Source organism: Acomys minous, assembly GCF_964271855.1.
Source record: "Acomys minous genome assembly, chromosome: 9".
In the NCBI taxonomy this organism is placed as follows: domain Eukaryota; kingdom Metazoa; phylum Chordata; class Mammalia; order Rodentia; family Muridae; genus Acomys; species Acomys minous.
The window spans coordinates 70,832,216-70,857,695 of record NC_140490.1 but is presented as its reverse complement, the minus strand read 5'-3'; the positions used below and the strand labels follow the sequence as shown (position 1 = coordinate 70,857,695).

Sequence of the window (25,480 nt, the reverse complement as noted above, 5' to 3'; positions counted from 1 at the left end):
CTCCCACAAAATGCAGCAGTATTAGGAAGGAAGGATGGGGCTGGTGACAGGTTAACCAAAACTTAGGATGTATGAAAAGGCCTTATGGAAACCCACTGTTTGGATCATTAAATAAAGACTTCAGTGTCAGGTATATGATACACACACACCCCATATCATATCATACCCCAAAGGCCCCCAAAACAAACACATGCTATTTCTATTGCCCATGGTTGCCCATCATAACTAGATGGTAAGACCCAATTATTGACAACACAGCATACTTTCAATAAAAATATGAAAATATCATGCTGGAATTGACCTGGAATTTTTCTCCATGCTGGCTAGTTTCCATACTGCCAAAGGGTGCTACAGAGGTCACTGGGTAAGAAAAGTCATCAATGGATTTACCCAACAGTGGACCCTGCATGCTACTTGCTGGCAAAATATACCTGCTGGTACAATAGTGGTCTAACTATTGTGGGGCTAACCAATTCCTTTATGATTGCATTTGAGTCCTAGTGCACAGGAAAGAATCCATGCTTGATACTGTGAACCTGCTCAAAAACCCATGGCTTGGGAAGTCATAGGTTCTAGGAATGTGAGGAAGAAACTACTAGATTTTTTTTCTGAACAGATATGCCAAGCTGCCTTCTAAATGTTCATGTTTGTAATGATAGGTAAGTGATATTCTCAAGCTTCGGGAGAGAAGCTTCTCTTTGTAGTAGGGAGCAGTCAATGAAGAGAGTCAAAGTTGGCCTAATTCTAAGAATGACTGCTGAATCTCAGCTCTAAGTAGGATGACTAGACCTACCTCTGTATGGCTTATGGATGTTGTATGAAAGGGAACAGAAGGAACATAAAAAAAAAAAAGCTGGAGGACAGGAAGAATGCTGTCAAATGCTGCCTTCTGGATACAGGCTGGCTGCTCTACCAAGGAACTCACCGCAAAAGACCTGGACAAAATCAAGCTAGTCAAACATCCCAGCATGAATGGAGAAGGGATTCATGGGACTCCATCCCTAACCAAGGAGCTATTGCCAATTGCTTGTTAGTGGTGGAGAAGTAGTTCTTTTTCCTTAGGGGTGTGACCACTCATGGGTTGTAAATATTCCTGCAAGCAGCACTAACTGGACTCGATGAGTTGTTGTTGTTGTTGTTGTTGTTGTTTTTAAAGAAAAGACACATAGGTAGAGAGGAGCACATTGAAAGCACTCAAGGAGAGTGTTGGGAGTCTAGTTTGGGTGGATATGATCAAGATAAATGGTTTGAAATTGTCAAACAATAAATATGTTTAAAAAATAAGCTCCTACAAGATTCTGGCACATAATGGCTTCAAAGAGTGAGAGGAGAAGGGAGGGGCAGTGGCACTGGACAGGGCCTAAGGAAATAACTAACATCTTTGAAGAGTGGGAGTCTTAGTATATTTATTACTGCTGTGATAAAGACCATGGCCAAAACAACCTGGGAAATAAAGAAGAGTCTGGCTAGCACATCCCAGATGATAGAACACTGACAGAGGCCAAGGCAGGAACCTAGAGGCAGAAACTAAAGTAGAACCCTGAAAGAATGGTGGTTATACGGGAGAATGGGGAAATAGAAGGATCCAGAGGGTCCTAGAAACCTACAAGAAGAACATTATGACACACAGATCTGGGTCCAGGGGTCCTGCTCAAACTATGGCACCAGCCAAGGACAATAAAGGCAGTAAACTTTGAACCCCTACACAGATCTAGCCGATGGACAGGACATTCTCCACCATTGAGTGGAGAGTGCGGTCTGACTTTCATGCGAACTCTGGTGCCTCATTTTTGACCATGTCCCCTTGATGGGGAGGCCTGGTAGCACTCAGAGGAAGGATAGCAGAGAAGAGACTTGATACCCTATGAGCATATACAGGGGGAGGAGGTCCCCCTCAGTCACAGACATAGGAGAGGGGAGTAGGGGAAAAGTGAGAGGGAGGGAGAAATGGGAGGATACAAGGGATGGGCTAACAATTTAGATGTAATATGAATAAATTAATAAAATATTTTTTAAAATAAAATAAAATGTATAGAGATTTACCTTGAAAAAAAAAGAATGGTGCTTATATCTTGCCCAGCCTGTTTCTTTTATATCACCCAGAACCCCATGCCAAGCACTAGGCCACATCCCCAGTAACCCGGGACCTCCTTCATAAATCATTGATCAGAAAAATGCTCTACAGTCTTGCTTACAGGCAACTGATAGAGGCATTTTCTCAGGTGAGTTTACTCTCTTCCCAGATATGTCTCCATTTACGTCGACTCAAAAACTAACTTCCACAATGTGCTACAATGTTTTGTGACAGCTTTTTACTATAAAATAGTAGAAGGAAAGAAGGAAAAGAAGCATTGTTGATGATCAGCATAGTGGGGAGAGAGAGCCTGGCTCAGGCGGACATGTTTGTTAGGAGGACCTAGGAAGATCTCTTACATCCCTAACTTGGACTCATATGGCATCAAATTCCAGATATTATCTGTGGCGAGGGGAGAGTTGGTGGGACTATGACACCTTGTACAATGAAAGTCTAGCTGTTTTAGAATTAACCAAACTGAAAGACCAACAAAGCCAACTAACCTAGACCCATGGGGGCTTACAGAGAAAGAAACGCCAACCAAAGAGCATGCATAGACTGGATCTGTGCCCCTTACACATATGTAACCAATAGGCAGTGTGATCTTCATGTGGGTCCCCTAGTAAGCTGAGCGGGTGCTGTCCATGACATGGGCTCTGTTGCCTGCTTTCGATCACTTTGCTCTAACTGCACTGCCTTGCTTGGCCTCCGAGGATGAGGAGGAGCTCAGTCCTAATACAACTTGACGTGCTGGGGTGAGTTGGTGAGAGGGGCTCCTCTTTTCTGAGGACAAGGGAAGACGGTGGGAGGAGAGGAGGGCTGGTCTATGATTGGGGTATAAATTGAATATGTAATTTAAAATAAATTTTAAAAAGAGAAAGAATCAAAGCCGGGACTCGAGAGAGGGCTCAGAGGTTAAAAGTCCTGTTGCTGTTCCAGAGGACCCCATGGTGGCTTACAACCATCTTTATCTCCAGTTCCAGCCTATCTTATGTCCTCTTGTTACCTCCACTGGCACTAGACACACACTTATACACACAGAATAAATAAACCTCAGATGAAAAAAAGATAAAAAATTTATGATAAACAATTTCAGTCCTTGAAGAATTTATTTTTCTGTTTATGAAAGAAATTCACTGGCTCCATAAAATAACTGACTTTTGAGATTTTTTTTCATAAAGCAGGACATTTAAAACCTCTGTTTTTTTGTGCTTTTATGAATTTGGTTAAGATTCTCCAATCACCCTTTTTAAAAACTGGTGGAAGGAGTGGAGTTTGATGGACTCCAATTGTACAGTGTTCTTACTTGGGATGAAGCAGTTATATAAATGTATCCTTCACCTCATTAATTGGATAAACAAACCATAGGGTTAGAGCTTAAATGATAAATAGTAGAAAAGGAAAAAGAGAGGCACCACAAGAATTTGACAAGATTAAAAAATATAATTAGGTAAAATATTGAAAGATTAAATTCTCCCTACATTCTATTTTCTTCATACTTCCCATCTGGCTATTTTTACTGCCATCCTAAGCCATGGGATCAGAAAGAAGGCTCCATCATTGAAGTTTTAATGGGCACCATGATAGATGATCTACAGTTGATGTTTTAATGGGCACCATGATAGATGATCTACAGTTGATGTTTTAGTGGGCACCATGATAGATGATCTACAGTTGATGTTTTAGTGGGCACCATGATAGATGATCTACAGTTGATGTTTTAATGGGCACCATGATAGATGATCTACAGTTGATGTTTTAGTGGGCACCATGATAGATCATCTACAGTTGACGTTTTAGTGGGCACCATGATAGATGATCTACAGTTGATGTTTTAGTGGGCACCATGATAGATGATCTACAGTTGACGTCTTAGTGGGCACCATAATAGATGATCTATAGTTGACGTTTTAGTGGGCACCATGATAGATGATCTACAGTTGATGTTTTAGTAGGCACCATGATAGATGATCTACAGTTGACGTCTTAGTGGGCACCATGATAGATGATCTACAGTTGATGTTTTAGTGGGCACCATGATAGATCATCTACAGTTGACGTTTTAGTGGGCACCATGATAGATGATCTACAGTTGATGTTTTAGTAGGCACCATGATAGATGATCTACAGTTGACGTCTTAGTGGGCACCATGATAGATGATCTACAGTTGATGTTTTAGTGGGCACCACGATAGATGATCTACAGTTGACGTCTTAGTGGGCACCATGATAGATGATCTACAGTTGATGTTTTAGTGGGCACCATGATAGATGATCTACAGTTGACGTCTTAGTGGGCACCATGATAGATGATCTACAGTTGACGCCTTAGTGGGCACCATGATAGATGATCTACAGTTGATGTTTTAGTGGGCACCATAATAGATGATCTACAGTTGACGTCTTAGTGGGCACCATGATAGATGATCTATAGTTAAAGTTTTAATGGGCACCATAAGAGATGATCTACAGTTGACATTTTAGTGGGCACCATGATAGATAATTTACAGTTGAAGTTTTAATGGGCACCATGATAGATGCTGAACTGCTGTTGCTATTGGTCTGCTTAACTGTAACATGCTTTAAGCTAATAAATGTGAGAACAGTTTGTTGCACTAGATTAGTTGGCCTTCTGTACACATAGCACACAGTGTTTAATCTCGTGGTTTACATCTGGCTGGACTATTTTCCATCCCTGTCCTCTCTCTCTCTCTCTCTCTCTCTCTCTCTCTCTCTCTCTCTCTCTCTCTCTCTCCCTCCCTCCCTCCCTCCCCCCTCCCTCCCTCTCTCCTTATAGGACTCATTCTCTTGGTAGGTTCTAGCCACTATAAGAAAATATCTTACACTGGATAATCCATGGATAATAGCAGCTTCTTGTCCACAATTACAGACACTAAGAAATCTCAGATCAATGTACAAAATGTTTAGTGTCTGCTAAGAGTTTGCTGCCTTTTTCAAAGATGGTGCTTTTAGCTGTGTTCTCAGTTGGTGAAAGGAGACAAAGTAGAATGTGGCAGCTTTTCTTATATGGCCATTAATTCCATTCACCATGGCAATCCTGTGACTTACTTTCCAAAGCCTCTAATTATTAACACTCTTGGCATGAGGTATAAGTTTAACATATGTATTTTGAGGAGGCCACATAGATCTTAGTATACATAGTAGATATATGCATCCAAGATTCCATCCTCAGATGCAATACAAGGAGACTGTCTGAGGCCTGCCACAGTGTCCTGAGTGTCCCTAATCTTCACTGGACACTTGCAAAGTCAACCTCTGGTGTGTATATCTTTTCTAAGAACTTCAACCAACCAGGAGGTGCCATTATTAAATTTAGTTTTATTAGTGATAAAGTTGTGTCACGGAAAGGTGAGGGAATGCCCCAAAAGATGGGAATTGCCCCTTGGCTGCATTCTTTATACAATGAATTCTGTAATTTGGCAAGTCTGGTCTTGAGAGCTCTCTGTCTCTGTCTCTACCTATGTCTCTGTCTCTGTATCTATCTGTGTGTGTGTGTGTTGTGTGTGTGTGTGTGTGTGTGTGTGTGTGTGTGTGTGTGTGTGTAGTGAATTTTAACTTCATCCGTATCCTCCTTTGATCTCATGCATCTGAAAGTTTATAAAACATACAAAACAAACTCACAAAGTTAAACTTATTTGTTGATATTTAAGCATCAAAATGTTATTTTATTACAACTGTGGTACTTAATCTAGCCTGAGATCACAGGAGATGGGATCAGATGATATATTCTCTTTCTATTCTCCCAGGGCTTCATGTGCCCACCCTAGACCCCCCCCCCAGTGACATGTACATTGATCAAAGTGCTTCTTGTCCCCATCAGAGGCCAGAACAGATTCTGAGCATCTGAAGATGAGGCCTGTTTGGGGCCCCAAAATGTCTTGGTATTTATCCCCAAAATACTCACTCTGCACTCTTCATCTGTTAAATGTGGTCTCCATAATAGTGAAATAGAGATGAAAGAGGGTGAGCTGAGATCTGTGAGCCTTATCCCTGAAGCTCAGAGACTGACAACCATCCAAGGCAACCAAGAATTCTTGTTTTCAACAACTAGCACTCCAATCCAGCCAAATTTGATTTCTTAGGATTTTGAAGCTCATGGGGAAAGCAAGGACTATGTATACACAAGTGCGTGCTAAGACTGAGCACAGAGAATCTGTTCTCTCCTTAGTTACATCGAGCTAGGTTCAAATCCATTCCCATTACTTATCAGCTGTTTCTTGAGCACATCATCCAAATATCCTCTGAGTCTTCTTCAGATGAGCCCTTTCAGGACCTAGACCACAAACAAAACAGAACAAAACCAACCAACAACCACACACACACACACACACACACACACACACACACACACACACACACAAAGATAAAAAAAAGTATTCCAAAGCTCACAGCAGCCATAGGATCCAGGGTGGAAAGAAGTCCTTCCTGCACATCTCACTGGGTTAGTAGTTGGGCATCAATTTACTGCTGTTTGGTTGGAGGGGATGCCGCTCCTTTTCAGAAGGGAACATTGAATACCAAATACATGCTAGTGTATGCTCACAAAGTTCTTCTTTCCCTTTTACTCAGGGGTGGTGATGGTGAGACAGAGGTTCAGCGTAGCCCAGACTGACCACAGACTTGCAGTCCTTCTGCCTGGGAATACAGCTATGAGCCAAGAGGCCCAGCTGAGAAGTTCTAGGGGATAGCGGAACAGGAAGGAGGGGGCGGTGCAATTCTTGCTCCACAGTGGTCTATCATTAAGTTAAAAAAAAAAAGTTGTGTGTATTTCCTATCTGAGCATCTGGCATGTAAGGGGAATTCTGTGACAGTTACTTTACCTACTCCATCTGATAAACGCAAAGATCATCTAGAAAACAGCACGTTCTGGCATCCTCGCCAACGGGTACCATTTGTTTACAGAATGCATTCATGTAGCAAAGCCTAAAGGAATGGGGCCAGGGCAGGGAAGTATGCAAGAAAATCAAGGGGAGCTCTAAAAGTTGTATTATTTGATGTTTGTATAAGAAAAGACACTCAGGTAGCGACATGGTTGGAGGACTTGAACTGACAGTATGGTGATACTCAGGGACTAAAAGGCATTAAACATGAGAAGCTCACATGCGCCACCTGCAGCACGATTCAGGAACTGCAGGTCGGTGACGCTCTGGGATCTCTGGTCCCAACAAATCTGATTCTGATCAGCCTTGAGGCTTTATGTTATGGAAACACCCACCCGACAGCTACATCTTTCTTTATAGGGTAACAGTCCCTCTTTTTTACTCTTTAACAGTTTAATTCCTGGTAAGTAAACATAAATGACCTATTTAAATGATATTTTTCATATCCTCTTCTGATAATGATTACTTACATATCCTTTCTCATAACATCCTACTGTTTGAAAACAATCAGTTCTGGTCTAGCCCAACTAGGCCCGTTAAAAAAGAGAGTCTTGCAACATAGAGAAGGCCAGTCAGCAAAGAAAATGCCACTAAAAAGCTTCCATTGTCGTTGGAAGAGCCAGGTAGCACGTGATTGGTGTCCCTGGTTTTCCTCACTTAGCTAAGCATCGGTGAAGCACAGCACCAGCTTCCAAACATGATGGCTTCAAATTGTCACAAGCCAGGAGTGACTGTGGATGGATAGTATGAAGCTGCATAGTATACATTTATGAAACTGTCAAAGAGCAAGTAAAAACTACTCTTAAAAACCAGGCAGGGGTGGTGCACACCTTTAATCCCAGCATCCAGGAGGCAGAGAGGGAAGCTAGTCGCTGTGAATTCAAGGCCAGCCTGGCCTAACAGCGAGTTCCAGGACAGCCACAGCTACATAGAGAAACCCCGACTCAAGAAAACAACAACAACAACAACAACAAATATTCTTTAAAAACTAGTCATTAATTCAAATTATTGTATTTTGTTAATGATTACTAAAAAATAAAAAGCAATGGTTTTTCTCAATATATGAAAACACACACAAATGATGTTAAACAAAACAGCAATACAAAGTAGTATACACATATCAATTATGATGTGTAAATTCAGTCATGTCATTGGAAAACATCATGAATTCTATTAACTGGAAATTTTCTCGATAAATATATCTTCCCACATAGTTGCATTAAGATACATTTAGGAGACTTCTGAGACCATGGATGCTCATGAGAAACAAGCAGGAGTCAATGAGAGAAATGGGCATTTGTGTTTCTCCTTCTGTAAATGCCAGAAATATCCTGAGTATAATGTTGCAGGAATATGGCTCTTAGCATTTAATATGATTTTAAGTGTTCTTTTTGTTAAGGACTTTCACACATTTGTTATTAATGACTGTTGCCCTTCATTTTCATCTACCAAGTTTAACTAAGGCAGGCAGGTGGAGAGGAGGAAGACTGTGGATGCTACTTTTGGGCTATTTAAATTATTCCTGTTGTCTGACAAAAAAACAAAAACAAAAACTGCATTTCTCAAAGCCTGGGATGATCCCCTTAGAAAGGGGTGGCCCTTCCTAAGCACGTGCTTTCCAGCCAGCCACCCGTTCCTTACTGTGTCTTCAGCTCTTCCCCAAAGGTCGGCTGAAGCCCACAAAGCTGACCCTGAGGAACTGATGGAACTGTATCTTCCCCCACGAGCCTCTCTGGAAACAGTCAGGCCTAGCCAGAATGCCACTAGTGAAGTCTAAACCATTCCACGAGAAAACACAGCTCTGCGTTATTTTGAAGTTAATCAGATCACCGGGGTTAAGTGGACGCATCTGGTCTGCACTACAGCCATGGAACGCAAGCTCACCGGGGTCCCAGCTGCGACTCAGCACCAGCTGCTGTCCACCACAGCTTCAGTGCTGACAGAAATGGGGAAGGCCGAGCAGTTTGAGCTTCCTGGATAACTAGCAAGGGCTTCAGGAACTAGCCAAGTAAAGGAGGCCCGGTTCCCCAGAGAAATGAGCTCAGGGAAAGCTGGGGCTTGAAAATCCCAACTCCAAAGACACTATCAACTACCATTTCCCACCCATGCTACACTTCCCCCATCACGTGACAGAACAGTGCCTGCATGGAGTGTGGAAGCCATGACTGTGTTCGTATTGTAGACTTGTGTGGTTCCTGTAGCACTGGGCAGAGACGGCAGATCTGGTTCCCAGAGTGAATCCTTTTCCTTTGCTGGCACTTTTCAGAACGCCCTTCTCCTCCGCTATTATTGTAAGGCAGAGTGCTAGGCAGGTCTTCCTGTGCTCGCGGAGCTCTTGTGTCATTCTTTCCTGAGGTAGAAAGAGCAGTCCCTTCAGATACCAAGATCTAGTCCCATCTGGCTTTCCAAGTAGGAGTCACCACTTTATGGACAGAGAAAAGTGTGAGGGAAGAGGGACGTTGAGGAGTAAATGCTTGTCTTGTCTCTTAACATGTCCTATGGGTAACCATCTCATAAATTCTGCCTACAGCTCACAAGCCATTTCCTTACTTAGAGCTCTGCTTAATATGGCCTATGAGTTTCATCCACTCTATTTGATTTTCTTGCCTCATCTAGTGGAATTGAAAATTCTCAAACATATATTGTGAGCGAAAAACATATAGGGGGAAGTCATAACAGACAGAGTTTTGCTCCAAATGTGGTAGAAGAAACAGAAACCATAACGTACAGTAGCTGAGCCACAGCAATAGAAGAGTTTAGAGCAGAAAGAGTTGAGTGTGAAGCCACAAAGGGTGACAAAGCTCCTCAGCTCCTCATTCATGACGAGATAGTCTAGGAGCCTCAAGGACTTGCTTGGTGCTCCTCTGAAGGAGATAACTCTTTATCAGTGCTGTGGCAAGTCAAGAAGCTGTCCTTCCTGGCCACACCCTCCATCTTCCACCTCCCCATCCCCATCAACGTGCAGGAAACCATCTTGAAGTAAGTGTCACTTGGGGGAAATATGTAAGGCAAGACCAGACGATGGCTGTACTCCAACAGCTGTTTGTTACGTGGCTAATTTTGGCAAGTCCATCAACATAGTAGAAGGCTTGCAATACCTGTTTACGTGAGCTCTTTCTAGAAATGAGGTCCCTAGAAGGTTTTGTGCTAGGAGCCATTTTTTTAAGGGAATAGAAAGCAGTCGTGACTAGACACTGTTTTCTTCCTCAAGTTCACACCAGCCATAGAGATGTGACTCAAATGAGCATTCCTGCATCAACACTGCAGGCCACAGCTCGCAACAGTTTACAATAGTCACAAGGGGGCAATTTTGGTTGCTAATAATGACATTCTGCAGGCTAGACAAACTGTAAAGAAGTTGGTTTTAGTTTCTGTTTCTGGAAGGTCAAGGTCTAGGGGCTCTGTGTAGTAATGATCCCCTTGCTGACAACGCTAAGGTAGTGTGAAACATCGCATGGTGACCGTGTGTGTGCCTCTGCTTATAAAGCTGACAGCATTCAGTCGTGGACTTACCCCCTAGTGGTCTTATTGAACCCTAATTATCTCCTCAAAACTCTACCTCTAAATACTGTAGTCTGGCTATGCCACACACCAGGGATTAAACTCTAAGATGAGCTTCAGAGGCGACAAACCACAGTCACACCACAGCAGGAGTGCCAATCTTCTGAGATGGCAGTGCTAGAAATGGATTTGGGGTCCCAAGAAAATGACTACAAAATCCAGAGTATTTTGGCTAGGGGAAAGCCCTATTTCTGCCGAAGGGTATGTAGCTATGCCAAATCTAACAGGCCAGCACATCCAACAGCAGTTTTCATTTCTAATTCAGAGAGGCCCTGTGCTTCACTCTGAGTGGTCAGATCTTGGCCTCAAACTCAAGGAAGTGCAGCCGATTAGCAGAGAACAACTTTTGAGAATGGCGTGCAGCCTTGAGCATGTGTTTTGATTTCAAAATGTGTGTACTTGGAGGGAGTTTGAATATTTGCTGAGTGGTTTCTTTGTCACTTTTAAAGTAGAGCCAGACTATTTTGTTTCCAACTCCCACAGTAGGCCATAGTGAATATAACTGCATTTTGTAGAGAAAGAAGCCACAATCTGATTCTCAGAAGTACACCAGACTCCCAGGCTCAGATGCATCACCTTATGTAAGGTCATTTTTGCTTGAGTTTCAGTAGTGTTTTTTCAGTACAATTACCTTTTAAGCGGTCAACTTTCCAATCTTCTCAAGTGGAAGACGTAGGATGGGAGGTTTCCTGTCCCAGAGCATCCCTCTCAAGTATGTGAGACTCCACATCTCCCTCCTGCTCGACAGGACAAGTGGAGGCCAGGGATTCTGACTATTGTGAATTCTCAGGTGACTTCTTTCAATGCCAGAGGCTCAGGAAGACAGGGAGGTGGGGAGCCAGGCTTAAGCATTGCTACGTCCTGCAACAGCACAAAACAAATGGCCATTTAATAATGACTACTTTATGATTTCTTTCCTTTAGAGCACCTTCCTCAACTTGCCATCAGCTCTTACCGATGAGCTCAACTGGCCCCAACTCTCTGGTGTTACTGGATTTCTGGACTCCACTAGTGGGTATGTTTACACACACATACTGTTTGCATGCTCACACTGTAGCTGACCTGCATAATGAGAGACTAGGATCTAGAGCTTGCTTCTAAAATATTGAAATGAGAATCATTTTGCTTTGCTACTATACCACGACTGGCATATACAGAACCTGCCACTGACATGGTCCAGGCAGTGCAACAGGGTGGGGTCTATGTTGAGGAGACTGCAGTTTACATTAGATGGAAAATGCTCAAACACATTGGTGAAGTTTTCTGATTTCAGAGACAAAAGAGTTTACTTGATGTTTGATTCGAGAAACTCACAGGAATAGATATAATTACTATTAATAAATGCATATCTATTATCAAATAATAGATAAAATTAATTGGCAAGCCATGGAGTCTGTTAATTATCCTGGCTTCTGTGCTCTGGATTTGAACACAAGACATATTCCAATAAGTCAGTTTTCTGTGCATGATGGATGTTGACTGAGAATCCAAAGTGTGTCATCTCCCAGGACTACACCCAGCAGAGACACCCAAGATGCTATGGGGTTTGCAAGCATTTCCACATGATAGAAAGGCCTGGATATGAGAGGCAACATCTCTCCCAGCATGCCAACATTTACAATTGGCAATAAGCATAAAGAATATGGCATATGAGATCCTTCTTTGTGTAAGTAGAAAAGAGGGAAAAGTGATGGCAAGACATGGCCAGCCCTTTCCAGCTCAGGCAACAGCAGCAGAGAGCAGAGGACATCAGACGTCAGGCTGTGGGGTAGTGAGGGCGGGATGAGTGTGAGTAGGCTTCATTTCCCAAAGGACAAACAGTAGAATGCCCCAGAGTTTGCTGTTTATAGTTTTAACAAGTAAACTTTCTGTTTGACAAAGATCTTCACATCTCATGAGTAATGTGTTTATTCCCACTTTAAAAATACTCATTACATACTTATCATCAATCAGGCACAGGTGCCATCGGAGCTGTGTCCTTTCTTGCAGACAGTTACAATCAACAAGGTAGAGGAGACAAAGGGGATACAAAGACAACACAAGGTAGATATGACAATGGCAGATCTGGCCACTGGGCTCAGTTGGAAAGTGCTCATGGAAATGATCAGTAGCCTTTTGGGGTGCAAGGAAAGGAGCCCTGTCTCTAAAAGAGAAAAGAGACTTTTAAGAAAGCACACTCATGATTCTGTAAGACCAAAGGCTTATGCAACTTATAAACAAAACAAAAACTGCCCATGATTCTGTAAGACCTACCTGTGGACATAAGAAAAACGGAGCTGTATTTTCAACCTGGTTCGTTGTCAAACTTAACTATTTTCAAGCTGGTTCTTGTCATCCATGTAAAATTCTAATGATTAGTAAGTGGTGTTAGTAAGAAGCAACCCTTGTGAAAAGTCGAAAGTAACTATATGTCACACACTATACCAAGTCCCCTTTAGAGACCATCTTGTTTCCTCTCATTTTGCAGCTAAGGAATATAAAGTTAAAGTAGGCATATTAAGGTCACACAGGTAGGAGAGGAAGTCCCCCCAGTCCAGAACTCCCACCATGCATTGCGGCTCTAATCCTGTGTACATGAACGTGAGTCGCTCCAGCCACTGTCACTTTGGGTGAATAGCCTCGGGAAAATTAAGTAATGGGCAACTCAACCCAGTTATCTGTGTGTGGAAATACATGGAAGTTTCCCTCAGTTGAGGTTTGTGTGTTAATAACAGAGAGAACTGACTGGGTTTCTTGCTCTTCATGTGGGAGCTTGAATTTAAAGAGGAATACTATACGTTTCAGCCATCTTTTAGTCTGAGGAAGTTTCCAAGAAGGAAATGCCAGGCTGTTGTTTAATGTTAAGTAGTTTGCATCTTTAGTGGACTTGTAGAAAGCACAACTTAGAAGAGGCGTTTGAGAAGCCAAGGTTGTCAGTTATGCTGGCCCGTTTTCTTCAACAGCAGGAAATAAATGACACCTGGTCGCCTGGAATGACAGTGAAAGTGATCAAACAACCTGATGATCCTTTGCTAGTCCACGGAGCCAGCCTCCGCCTGAGCCCCCCAATATCCTGAGCTTTGTTTAGGCCCTAATCCCAAGCTTTGTCTTACAGTGAATGCAAGTCATCTCTGTGAAAGAGGTCCCATGTACCGTTCACCTTCCACCTATAGAATCTATACTTATGTTTATCATAGGCCATTCCTCTAGACCCTAGCCCTGTGTGCTGTTTGTCAGCCAATAGAAATTTTTGCTTGATGTAAAGTTCACAGGTACATTGCTGTTTTGCTAGAGAGTTTCCATGTAGCTATGCCTAAAGCTTTGTTGTAATAAAATTGTCACATGAAAACCAGATGTTTACTCTTACCCTTAATAGTTATTTGTTTCTCCACTGAGACTCCCTTGTAGAAACTAAACTTTCATTCCTAAGTTGTTATCAGTTGGAGAGGGTTTTTGAGTTAGGGTTGGGGTGTGTCCACTTCTCATTTCATCTCTAGGACTCAGTCTGGGGCAGAGCCAGGCATGCTGCCTCAGGCTCTGTGAGTTCAGAGGAGCTTTGCTCATGGTGATTTAGAGGGTCTTGTTTTCTTGGAATCTTCCATGCCCCCTGGCTCTTACACTTCTTCTGCTTTTTCTTCCTTAGAGTTCCCTGAGTTCCAAAGAGAGGAATTTGATAGACATCACATTGAGGGTTGAGTATTCTAAGGTCTCTCACTCTCTGTCTATTGTCTGGCTGTGTGTCTCTCTATTTGTTCCTGTCTGCTGAAGAAGTTTCTCTGATGATGGTTGAACAAGCCACTGATCTATGAGTATAGCAGAATATTATTAGGAGTTATTTTATTGCTACATTTTTTTGTTTGGGTTTAGTTTGTTTGTTTATAGAACTGTAGCAATTGTTTTGACTCTAGGTCTCTGAGATATCTAGTCTCAGGTTCTTGGTCACACAAACTGTGTCAGGTATGGGTTCCATCTGTGTAGTCGGCCCTAAGTCAAATCAAATATTGGTTGCGCCAGGCGGTGGTGGCTCATGCCTTTAATCCCAGCACTCGAGAGGCAGAGGCAGGAGGATCTCTGTGAATTCAAGGCCAGCCTGGTCTACAAAGTGAGTCCAGGACAACCAAGGCTACACAGAGAAACCCTGTCTCAAAAAACAAACAAACAAATATTGGTTGCTTACTCCCACAACTTTGTGCCGCCATTACACTAGCATATCTTGCAGGCAAGACATCATTGTAGATCAAAGGGTTTGTGACTGTCTTGGTGTTTCTATTTCTCCATTGGTAACTGCTAATCCCAATGACTGGAGGAGAAAGACTATTGATCCAAACCATCATAAGGCCAACTAATTAAAGCAGGCTATTTTACTCATGTACATGGGCTGCCTCTCCCCAAACTAAGGTTCAAGAGGTCAGCCTAGGATGTTAGGAATGTTATGGTGTCAAAACCCAGAAACTAACACCAAGATATTGCAAGGCAAAATTTTTATTTTTATGGCCAGGCTAAGCTTACTGCTCTCCCTAGTAGGAAGATGAGGTGGCATCTAAGGTGTAGCAAAGGAATTCTTACATACGTCCTTTAAGACTTTGCAAGCAAGCAAAGCTTAATGGAAGTGAAACTTTTGCAATTAGCATTTAGCATAAATACATTATTACAAGTTTTTAATGTCATTGTGGTTGGCCAGTTTTGGAAAGCATTATTTTCAAGCTAAGTCAACCTGTTTTTCAGAAGGTCTTTGAGGTCTGTTGGTTTGAAACTCAGCCTGGACAATTAGGAACATAAGTCTCATTTTGCCTGAGAAATACAAATACAAATACCAAGACTTTGGGAACACTTCTGGAAGCCAAACAAGAGAGAAGATGGAGGCCCTGTTATTATTTAGACCACACTAAAATCAATAATGAAGGCAGAAATAGGGGAGTCAGCTTCTAACAAAGAAGATGAGGCTTTTATAGTTCAGGGGTATGGGGTTTCCAAATGAGGAACAGTAGACAGGGTTACAGGAGGAGACCATAACAGGTGTTCAGAACAGGTAATCAAAACAAGTAGTCATAACAAGATAATCATAGGTGGTCACTTGACCTTTTGAAACAGAAGTAGGGTGGCAAGATGGTTATAAACAACTTCTGGAACAAAGGTATGATTGCCACTCCTAGAGCATGCAGAACAGAACCATTTGTAGTTAAGGTTACAGGTGGAGCATAGCCCAGTCATTGAGGAACAAAGGTTTAATCATAAACAGGAATGAACATAGTTTGTCCTTACTATAAGATGGTCTTGAAGCCTAACATGGAGGCAGGCTGGCTCTTCATAGTGTGCAAAGTGCCTCTAGCAAAGACGCTAGACTGCAGAAGTGAAAGCTGTATGTAGGCACCAGCTTGAAATCTGCATGCTCAATGCATTGTGTAGATGTTGTCTTCAGCAATAGGGTCTTGCTGTCAGTTTCTGGGGGGCAACCTATATCTTGGCAGCCGCCTGTGTTGTTTGTGGGTTTGCCTGGAACCCCCTTTGTCCAACAGTCCAACTAGGTGTGACTCAGTCTTGGTTCTCAAAGTTTCATTTGGTGATGAAATGGCAACTTGAAGCTCTGTCTCCTATTATTTGCCTTAATTTTAGCTATTTCTCCTTATACTCTCTTTCTTGTCCTTTTCTTCCCTCCTTCTTCCCACTTAATCCTCCCATTCCAATCCCTCATCGATCCATCGATGCTAAAATACACTTATTTATCATCATTTAGGGGGCCAAGAAGTCCAAGGTGAAGGTGCAGCTTCAGTGGTGGACCTTCTTATTGTGTGGCAAGGGCATCACATGACCAACCCAAGGGAGCCCATTATCTCAAGTCTCTCTTCCTGTTTGTACAAAACTACTGATCTCACGCTAGCACCTCCTTTCTCAAGACCCTATCCAATCCTAGTTATCTCCCTAAAGCACCTTCTCCAAATACCATCAGCACATGAATTTGAGGACTAAGCCCCCAGACCATGAACTCTTTGGGAACACAACAAAACTGTAACAACATTTCACTCTGGAAATGGCCACCCAGCTGTGGCTGATATGGAAGTCACCCCTGTTCTGAGATAGTCTGTTAACATAGCACCCTGAGCTCTCGGTTGTTGTCTGTAAAAACATGTCTGCCTGAGCAGCTTGCTCAGCGTGACTCTACACCTTGCCCGTAATATTGCTACAGAGATGGGAGAGACAACGCACAGCTGGATGTTCTTGTGCTTAAAGCTTGTTCGTCTGCGCACTGTGGGGCCTCTGGCTATCTTTTCGCCAGCTGTTTCTATTCACTACCCCTGTGTTCCCTGTCACTCAGCTAGAATGATGAACAGGCTACCTAACTCCTATTTATTAAAAAAGAAAATCCTCTGCTTGGAATCTCCACTAAGGGGAAACGTTGGGAGCTGACCCTGTCCATGTCCCTCAGTGGCTGCCATGACTATTAAGCCATCGTATGTGCCATCATGTAAATTACACATGCAGATAATCTATGCTAGACTTTCTCCCTTTTTTTAACTTTTGGTGATTCCTTCTTAATTTTTACACACATTGGTCTTTTGCTTGAGTGGATGTCTGCAAGAGGGTGTCAGATCTCCTGGAACTGGGGTTATAGACACTTGTGAGGTGTCATGTGGGTGCTCGGAATTGAACCAGGGTCCTCTGGAAAAGCAGCCTGTGCTCTTAACCTCTGAGCCATGTCTCCAGTCCCTAGAGTATTCTTCCTATTTAATTTTTTTTAATTTTAAAGGGCATATAAAATATCAAAGACAAATTCATGTATGGTTGAGAGTCTCTTGGAGTAGAAAGAAGAAATAAAATAAATACTGAGGTCACTCTCCTACATTGTATGAGATCCTGGGTGACCTGGCTGGTCACTCCATAAGATTGCCTATAAGCAAATCTATAGGACATTTTCTTGATTGGGGACTCAGTGGTGCAGCACCAGTGCTGGGCAGGTGGTTCTGAGTTGCATAAGAAAGAAGGCCAAGCTGGTTATGGAGGAAAAGCCAGTGAGCAACACCCTTCCATGGCTTCTGCTTCCGTTCCTGCCTCCAGGTTTCTGCCTTGAGTTCCTGCCTTGATTTCCTACCCTGACTTCCCTCAATGGACTGTGACTCTTTTCTCCCCAAGCTGCGTTTGGTTAGTGTTGAATCACAGCAATAGGAAGCAGACAGAGACACTGACTCTAATACTCACACAATAAAAATAATTATTATTTAAAGAGCAAAAGTAATATAGACCAGAGGGAGATGTAGTTTGAGCATGTAGGACAGATCTGATGAAGTTCTCCATTCAACTGGACCTCGGGGATGCGCTCTCTGGCATCTATGATCAGCCTTGCAGCAATAGTGCGAACAATAATCTCTAGAAATATTCCTCCTAGAAGTCCAAGCGTGTGGTTCTTAAGAGAAGCTGACTCCTATCCTTCCTTCTCTATCAACTGCTTTACCCTCTCAAAATGTAGTCTATCTGTCATAAGCTGGAGACAAATGATAGCCCAGATATACCTCAAAACCCAAACATGACCCCTCCCTTTTATGAATGTTGAGTTCCTTTAAGTGTTTTGCTATTAATAGTATCTGTCCCCTTGACTCATGCTTCAGAAATTCAGTAAGTGGCTGACCTTAGAACACTGTTATTTTTCTGTTTTCTCCGCTGTGATTCAAGAATGAGCTAAGAAGTAAACAGGGTGAAATAACTGCAGGAGTTGGCAGAATTAAAAGTGTAAATGAGAAGTATATTTATAAGATAAAAAAAAGACTACCTGAGTTCAGATAACTTTCAAACCAGTTTTGTGTAACAAAAAAATATCCTACCTCTAGGATGAAAAACACCACCAAAACATCCACGAGTAGTGTAGGGGGTGGGGGCTCTCTTTGGAAAGCAACACCTAAAACCCCAAACCACCCACAGTAGACTGGAACAAAGCCTGTGTTCACTGTTAAAGGATACATCTCCTGCCCAGGATGAAAAGCCTGCCCTCCTTTACACAATAAAGCTGAGTTGGGCTGAAGTTTTCCCAGCATGCAAGTTTAGTAGTCTAATGAGAAGGGCTCCTCCTGTGTGATGGGACTGTAACCGAGAGGCCTCTGGTTCCCCTCTACCCACATGCCTTCTTCAAGTCTTAACAAGCCTGTCCTTCAGGATATAAGATGTAGGTGATCTGAAACATTCTCAGACCCACGTTTGATAAAGACAGGGCTTACGAGCAGTAAAGGACAGGCTCACCTACAGTAAGTTCTTCATGTGAGACACTGGATTGCTGCAAAAATGTCAACAAAACCATCCTCCTGTCATTACTGTCATGATGATTATCACTGTGTATATACCCTTCTTCCACAGCAAATTCCAAGCAGGAAAATAAGAGAACCCAAATTCTCAACTGAAGTAACTTCCTGATGTCCCTTTAGTGATTATTGAATGAGAGTATGTGGATGCTTTCTTCATTAGTGATGTTTATTTGAGAGTCATAACCATTCATTCTTTCTTATAACCCACTGAGTCCAATTAGTCCTGCGCATATGTGTGTTCGTTGGACTTGGTACCAACCAATGGGGTGTGAGCAACCTGCTAGTAGCCATATCCCTTAAGAAAAGTTGCTCTGCCTCCCACAACATACATTATTACCTACTGGTAGCACCTCAGCTAGGAATGGGACCCTCTCCTAAGCCTCTGGAATTTTAACTGGCTTCATCTTGTTCAGGTCTTGTGCACGTGACCACAGCTGCTGTGAGTCTGTGTGTCCACCAGCCAAATCATGTCCAGAAGTTGTCCCTATCCACTCTTCCTTGATGTTTCCTAAGCCTTGGGATGAGGGGGTCTGAGGGAAAAACCTAATTAATTTTGAAAATTAAAATATTTTTCTATTTACTTGTTGATGAAAAATGAAAATAAACCTAAAATTATAAGTCATTTAAAAACATTAAAAAGTAATTTTATTAAACTTAGTGTCTATTGCTGTTTAATGTGAAAAGTCATCCATTGGCTCATATGTTTCAACACTTGGGCCCCCGATGGTGGTATTGTTTTATAAGCTCTGGATTCATTAGGAAGTGGAGTCTTGCTGGAGGAAGTGAGTCACCGGAAGCATACCTGGAGGTTTATGGTCAGACCCTCCTTGTCCACTTTCTGCTTCCTAACAATAGACTCCATGTGACCACGTACCTGTGGCCATGTCTTCCTACCATAATAGACCATGGGCTAAAATAAACCTGTCTTGCTTTGAAATAAATAAACAACTGCCTGAACCCTTTAACGACTATCTGATTCACCTTTATCAAAGGCGATACTCTGCAAGCCAGGGCTAAATGACAGCACCTTGAAAGCTGAGATTAAGCATGCTGGAGTGGGGTAGGGTAGCCTCCAAAGTGAAAGAGGGGGTTGGTAGAGTAATTTCAGGAAGATAGACACTTCAGGATAAAGAGTTTGATGGTCACCCTGAGGGACTGAACTCAAATCTCAGCATCCATGTAAAGACCTGGGTGTGGGGGTGGTGGTGTCTGCTTATAATTCCAGCTGGGAAAAGGCAATGGCCGGCAGATTCATGACTTAGCTTAATTAATGAGTCCCACGTTCTAGTGAGACATCTTATCTCAAAAGTTACACAAACACCCACACACACACACACACACACACACAGAGAGAGAGAGAGAGAGAGAGAGAGAGAGAGAGAGAGAGAACTAAAGTTAGCAAAAGTCACACACACACACACACACACACACACACACACACACACACACAAGCAGATAGCAAAGTTACCATATCAAATTCAGGCTAGAGTGGCAGAAATAAAGGCCACAGACCAGGTGTGATAGTGGACACCTTTGATCCGAGCACTGGGTAGGTGGATGCAGAAGTCTGGCCCATTTAAGGCCATAGCAAGACTCTATGACAAAAATGAGGTCAGGTCATCAGTATAAATGAATCAAGCCAGATTAAGTTCTCTAGATTAAATGCTGTCCCCTCTGCTTCTGCCTTAAATTTACTATACTGAACTAGAGACATGGCAAATGCGTAGGAAGAAGTAGACAAATGTCAGTGGCCCAGCCAAGCCACTCAAGGGCATTCTTTTTTTCTTAGAGCTGCCCTAGAATCTTAGAGTGAAAGGTCGCCCATTCTCCCCATCCCACAGACGTTAAAGGGGAGAGCAATTGTGAAAAGCAGCGCATCACTCTGAACCCGGTCACTTGGGGAATTAAATTGGAGAGTAGGGATTTGCAGCTAATATTTCTTAACCTACTTTCGTTGTTTTAAAAACAAAAAGACAGGTAGGCACTAAGCACTAATGGGTTTAATAACCTTATTAAACTCTGTTATTCACAAATTACATGTGATATCATTGCAAATGATGAGCCCTGCCATTATTACATATGTTTCACAAAGAATTAACCGCAGAGCTGGCTATTTGCGTGGGGTGTGGCTGATGTGAGGGTAACAGAAGGAGCAATTCTCCAATGGGGTCCATGGTTGCTAGGGGGCCCGCACGGTGAAACCTATTTTCACAATAGACTTAGAACTTGCCTCTTCCGTGTAGCCATTATACCGACGACATTATAAAAGCCATGGGAGATGAAACTGGCCACGGGTGAGGGTGAACCCCCGCACCGGCCAATTACATCCGGAGTCACTGTGTTCTTTATTTCTACACATCCAGCTTAAGACATACTGGTCTCATCTTCCCTTAAAAATGTCACCTATGGGGCTGGAGCCAAGACAGGGCTGGGTTAGTAAAGTCCTTATATGGCAGTCACAAAGCCCTGGGGTTGATCTCCTGTGCCACATAAAGTGGGCATGGTGGCGCACACTGTAATTCCAGCACTCAGAATTGTGGCATTGAGAAAAATCATAAGTTCAGAGTCATCTTTGGCAGTATAGTGATTTCAAAGCTATCCTGGGATACATGAGACTGTGTCTCAAAAGCAGAATCAGAGCCACCTATGAAACAATAAAAAATGCAGGCTATTTTATGGCTTTTATCATTTAATCTGATAAGAATACAAATGCAGGCGAGGACTTTTATGGCAGAGTGAGGCAGTCAGCAACTGGTGTCTGAAAGGAAGCACATGTCCAAGCAAGCTGAGAGCTGAATATGTGTTTTGTGTCATTTTCGGAGACAGGGTTTCTCTGTGTAGCCCTGGCTGTCCTGGACTCACTTTGTAGACCAGGCTGGTCTCGAACTCACAGAGATCCACGTGCTTCTGCCTCCCTGAATGCTGGAATTAAAGATGTATGCCACCACACCTGACTGAATATTTTTATAGAACCCCCATTTCTATTGAAAAATGAATATATATTGCTGGATGTGTGCTGCTTGCCTTTAATCCCAGAATTCAGGCATCAGAGGGAAGTGAATTTCTGTGTGTTCAAGGTCAGTCTGGTCTACATAGTGAGTTCCAGGCCAGCCAGAGCTACATAGAGAAATCTTGTCTCAAAAAAAAAAAAGAAAAGAAAAGAAAAAGAAAATGAAATGAAAAGAAAAATGACTATATAATGAACTATGTTTTTCAGACCTTAATGTATGGCAAATATTTTATCTAAAGTAAACTAAACAATCAGGTCACTTCAAGGAAAATACCTAGTAGCATTACCTGCTAATCATAAAGTTTTAACTTAAAAGAAAAAACTTAATATAGAAAATGTGTATTTCTTCCATGAGCTTCACCAAGTCCTAATATTTAGACTTTATCTAATGAGACAAACAATAGTAAAAAAATAAATTTCTCAAACATATATAATGAACTGTACCAGTATTTGTATATTTTTATAACTCAGTGAGTCAATATATTTTTCAAATGACCAGGGTAAAATATGTAAAATTAGAGGTAACAGATCCATTAAAAGTACAAGATAGGCCAATATATCTTAATGTTATAGGTACAAAAGTTCACTGATACAATTTCAGATTACACATTTCACTTGACCAAGATGTAAGAAACTACCACATGTTAAATGTTAATGTAAAATCCAAAACATTTATCCATAGTTATCTAAAGTACATATTAAAATGCAACTCCATTTTCCAGCTACAAGTACACAAAGCCAGAATTTCGCCGTACACTTCCACAAAACAACAGTTCATAATGACTGGATGTGGAAGCAATGAATCTAGCTCGTTTCTACCAAGCTAGCAAATGAAAGACATTTGCAAACATACAAAACAAATAGAAGTTATGCCAGAGTGTAGTGGATTCATTATTGTTATTTAAACACAACTAATAAGTAAATGCTCTTTCAAATGGTCTCACAAATAGTGATTGGTCTAACGCAAAGCAACAACTCTGGGCCGGGTCCTCAGAATTTTTAAGACTGTACGTGATTCTGATGTCAAAGCTTGGCAAACTCTGCCCAAAGGCAGGAGTGAAACAAAGAAACAGTGAGGACAGAGGTTGAGGCAGCCCCATTTGTGATCTAGAAGCTGAAGACTGAGAAGGGGCAGCCCGCCAGACTGCAAAAGAATGTAGAGAGGCTCAGGTAAAGAAGGCCCTTCGGAGGGAGTGGCCATCAGCCAACGCTATGATGTAAGGAGGAAGTGAGGGTGGAGGACCACTGGAGAGTGGATGCTGAGAGCTCAGAGCCCAGACATCACAGCAGGCTGAGACGGGAGTGCAGGCTGCTTGGAAGGAAGGAGCTTCAAAACAAAGGGGGGGGGAGAGCTGGAGGGGATCATAAATTAGGGGGCAGGGGGGGGAATTCTGTAGCATTTTTTGTGGTGACAGGATGAGCTATCAGAAAGAAGAGCAAAGCTAGGAATGAAACCCTAACTAAGGCAAGAAGGGCAGATTCCCAGCACGCTGAGGCGCAGGAGCCTTAGGCTAGAAAGATGACCTGTAAAACCTACAGCTCCAGCTGACAGGGCTGTCCTGAAAATCCTTGCACCTACAGTGACTTCCCCTCGCCTCTACTTTTTTTAAAATAAAATTTCGCTTCTTAATTACTCAGACTATGATACATTTTTCATTTACAGAAGGTTACTGAGAGTAAAAAACGAAAGTCCCTCTTCGTGTGTGAATTCACTTGAAGAATTAGACTTCCAGAAGAGAGAACTGGGACCAGCCTAGTGCGAGTCCCTCCACGTGCTTCCTCGGTACTCCCAGGCTGGCGTGTGCTCTTAATTAAGTGTGCTGTTATGATTTCTCCACAAATGATACGTTGCATATAATATTTAAACAGTCACGTTTTACTTTAAGAATACATTGAAGCCCCGCCCCCCACAGCGATCCTTTCTAATAGTACATGGTGTGTCATAGCACGGTTCCTTTCTTTTGTGGACATTCAAGTTATTTTCAGTGTCTCATTATCCTCAGCAACACGGCAACGAATATTCTGTGCCACCACCTTATAAAGGCATACAAAGATTTCTATAGGGAAAATTGTTGAATCAAAATATATGCATTATTAATTTCATAAACCTTCCAGATTGGGCTTTACTGAATAGTATTCTCACAGCTGTGTGAGAGCATGATTCTCCACATCCTGACACTACGGTGTATTGTTTTCTAAGTTTTCTTCCAATCTAACAATATTTCACTGTTCTAATTTTCAGTCTCCTGATCATGAGGGAGCCTGAGCGTATTTCCACAAACACCTGCCCCACCTCTGTCCCAATTAGTTACTCCCTGCCGTGCACCAACGCTCACTGCTCAGATATCAGTCTCTCCAGGTAGCCTCTTCCTATTTGACTGGATGATCTTCACGAAGCTTCTCTTGTGAGCTCAACACCAGTACCATCTGACTTACTGTGGCTGTTTACTCAGGACCTTCAGGCCCACCTGCTGTGCTCCCAGACAGCATCGCAAAGGCTGAAATCACACAGCTTCATTTTGTAGCCTTAGTGCCTGAAACAGTATGCAGCATGCAGTGGGGACTCGGGAAATGAAATCAGGAGAGAGAGAGAGAGAGAGAGAGAGAGAGAGAGAGAAAGAAAGAAAGAAAGAAAGAGAGAGATGGGTTAGTGTTAACAACAAGGACTGCTTCTGCAGAGGACCTGTGTTTAATTTCCAGCCCCAGCATTAGGCATCTCGTGACTGCCTCTAAGTCAGTTCCAGGGAGCCCAGTGCCCTCTTCTGGACTCTGGGGGCACCTGCACTCACATGCACATACTTACACACACACACACACACACACACACACACACAATTTAAAGCAATTATAAAAATAAATCTTAAAAGGAAGTGCCGGCCCAGTTCATTATATCACTTTACATTTGCAGAGAGCTTTGCAGTCACAAAGCTCCTTCATACGCATTTTCTCAGATTGCCCAAATCAAACCAGATTTGTGAAAATTAACATGTCAGGCAAAATGATAGGGCAAGGGAAGAGGAGCATACACAGGCTGAGTGGGCTCACCAGCTGCATAATGAGAGCTGTGCCAACGCCCATCAACAGCTCGTTAACCCCTGGACTTCCAAGTGCATCCTACAAGCAACGCTGTGATAGAAGTAGCTGCACTCAGTCAACAATCACTATGAAAATAGTTTCCAGCAGATTCGAACAAATGAGTTTAAAAGACAATTACTAATTCAGCAACCATGTGGAAAGAATAAAGGAAAAGGCATATTTGTTAAGGGGTGAATCTGGTCAATATCAGACAAACTAAACCTGTCTTTGAACTTCTGTAGAGAACGGCATGCTTTTTCAGCCTACAGTGATCAAAATGAATTAGCATCCTCCAAATTCTCTAATAGGACTCTTATAGGCCACAGGACATGATAGGGCATATCAATGTTCAAACACAGAATCCACCATTTTTTTTTCAAAAACTATTCTATGAAATCCTAATTCTACAAGATGACAAATGTTATTCCATGTGTATGTTTTTTGTTTGTTTGTTTGTTTGCCACAGGGTCTTACTTTGTAGTTATGCTGTCCCAGAACTTGCTATGTAGACCACACTAGCCTTGAACTCATGAAGATACCTCTGTTTTCTGACTGCTTGCATTAAAGGCCTGTGTTTTTAAACTGATATTTA

General features: G+C 42.4%; 1 protein-coding gene across 2 annotated transcripts in view; it reads left to right on the top strand.

The window, feature by feature from the left end:
* Positions 1–25,480, top strand: part of AOAH (acyloxyacyl hydrolase) — a 228,933-nt gene that overhangs the window by 104,624 nt on the left and 98,829 nt on the right. For both annotated transcript variants that reach the window (XR_014782173.1, XM_084796996.1), the window contains exon 12: positions 11,460–11,551. Coding sequence is in view for 1 of the 2 variants with exons in the window: in XM_084796996.1 (XP_084653122.1) it covers positions 11,460–11,551 (92 nt within the window). In the remaining variant the exon portion in view is untranslated. The remainder of the gene's footprint in view (positions 1–11,459; positions 11,552–25,480) is intronic.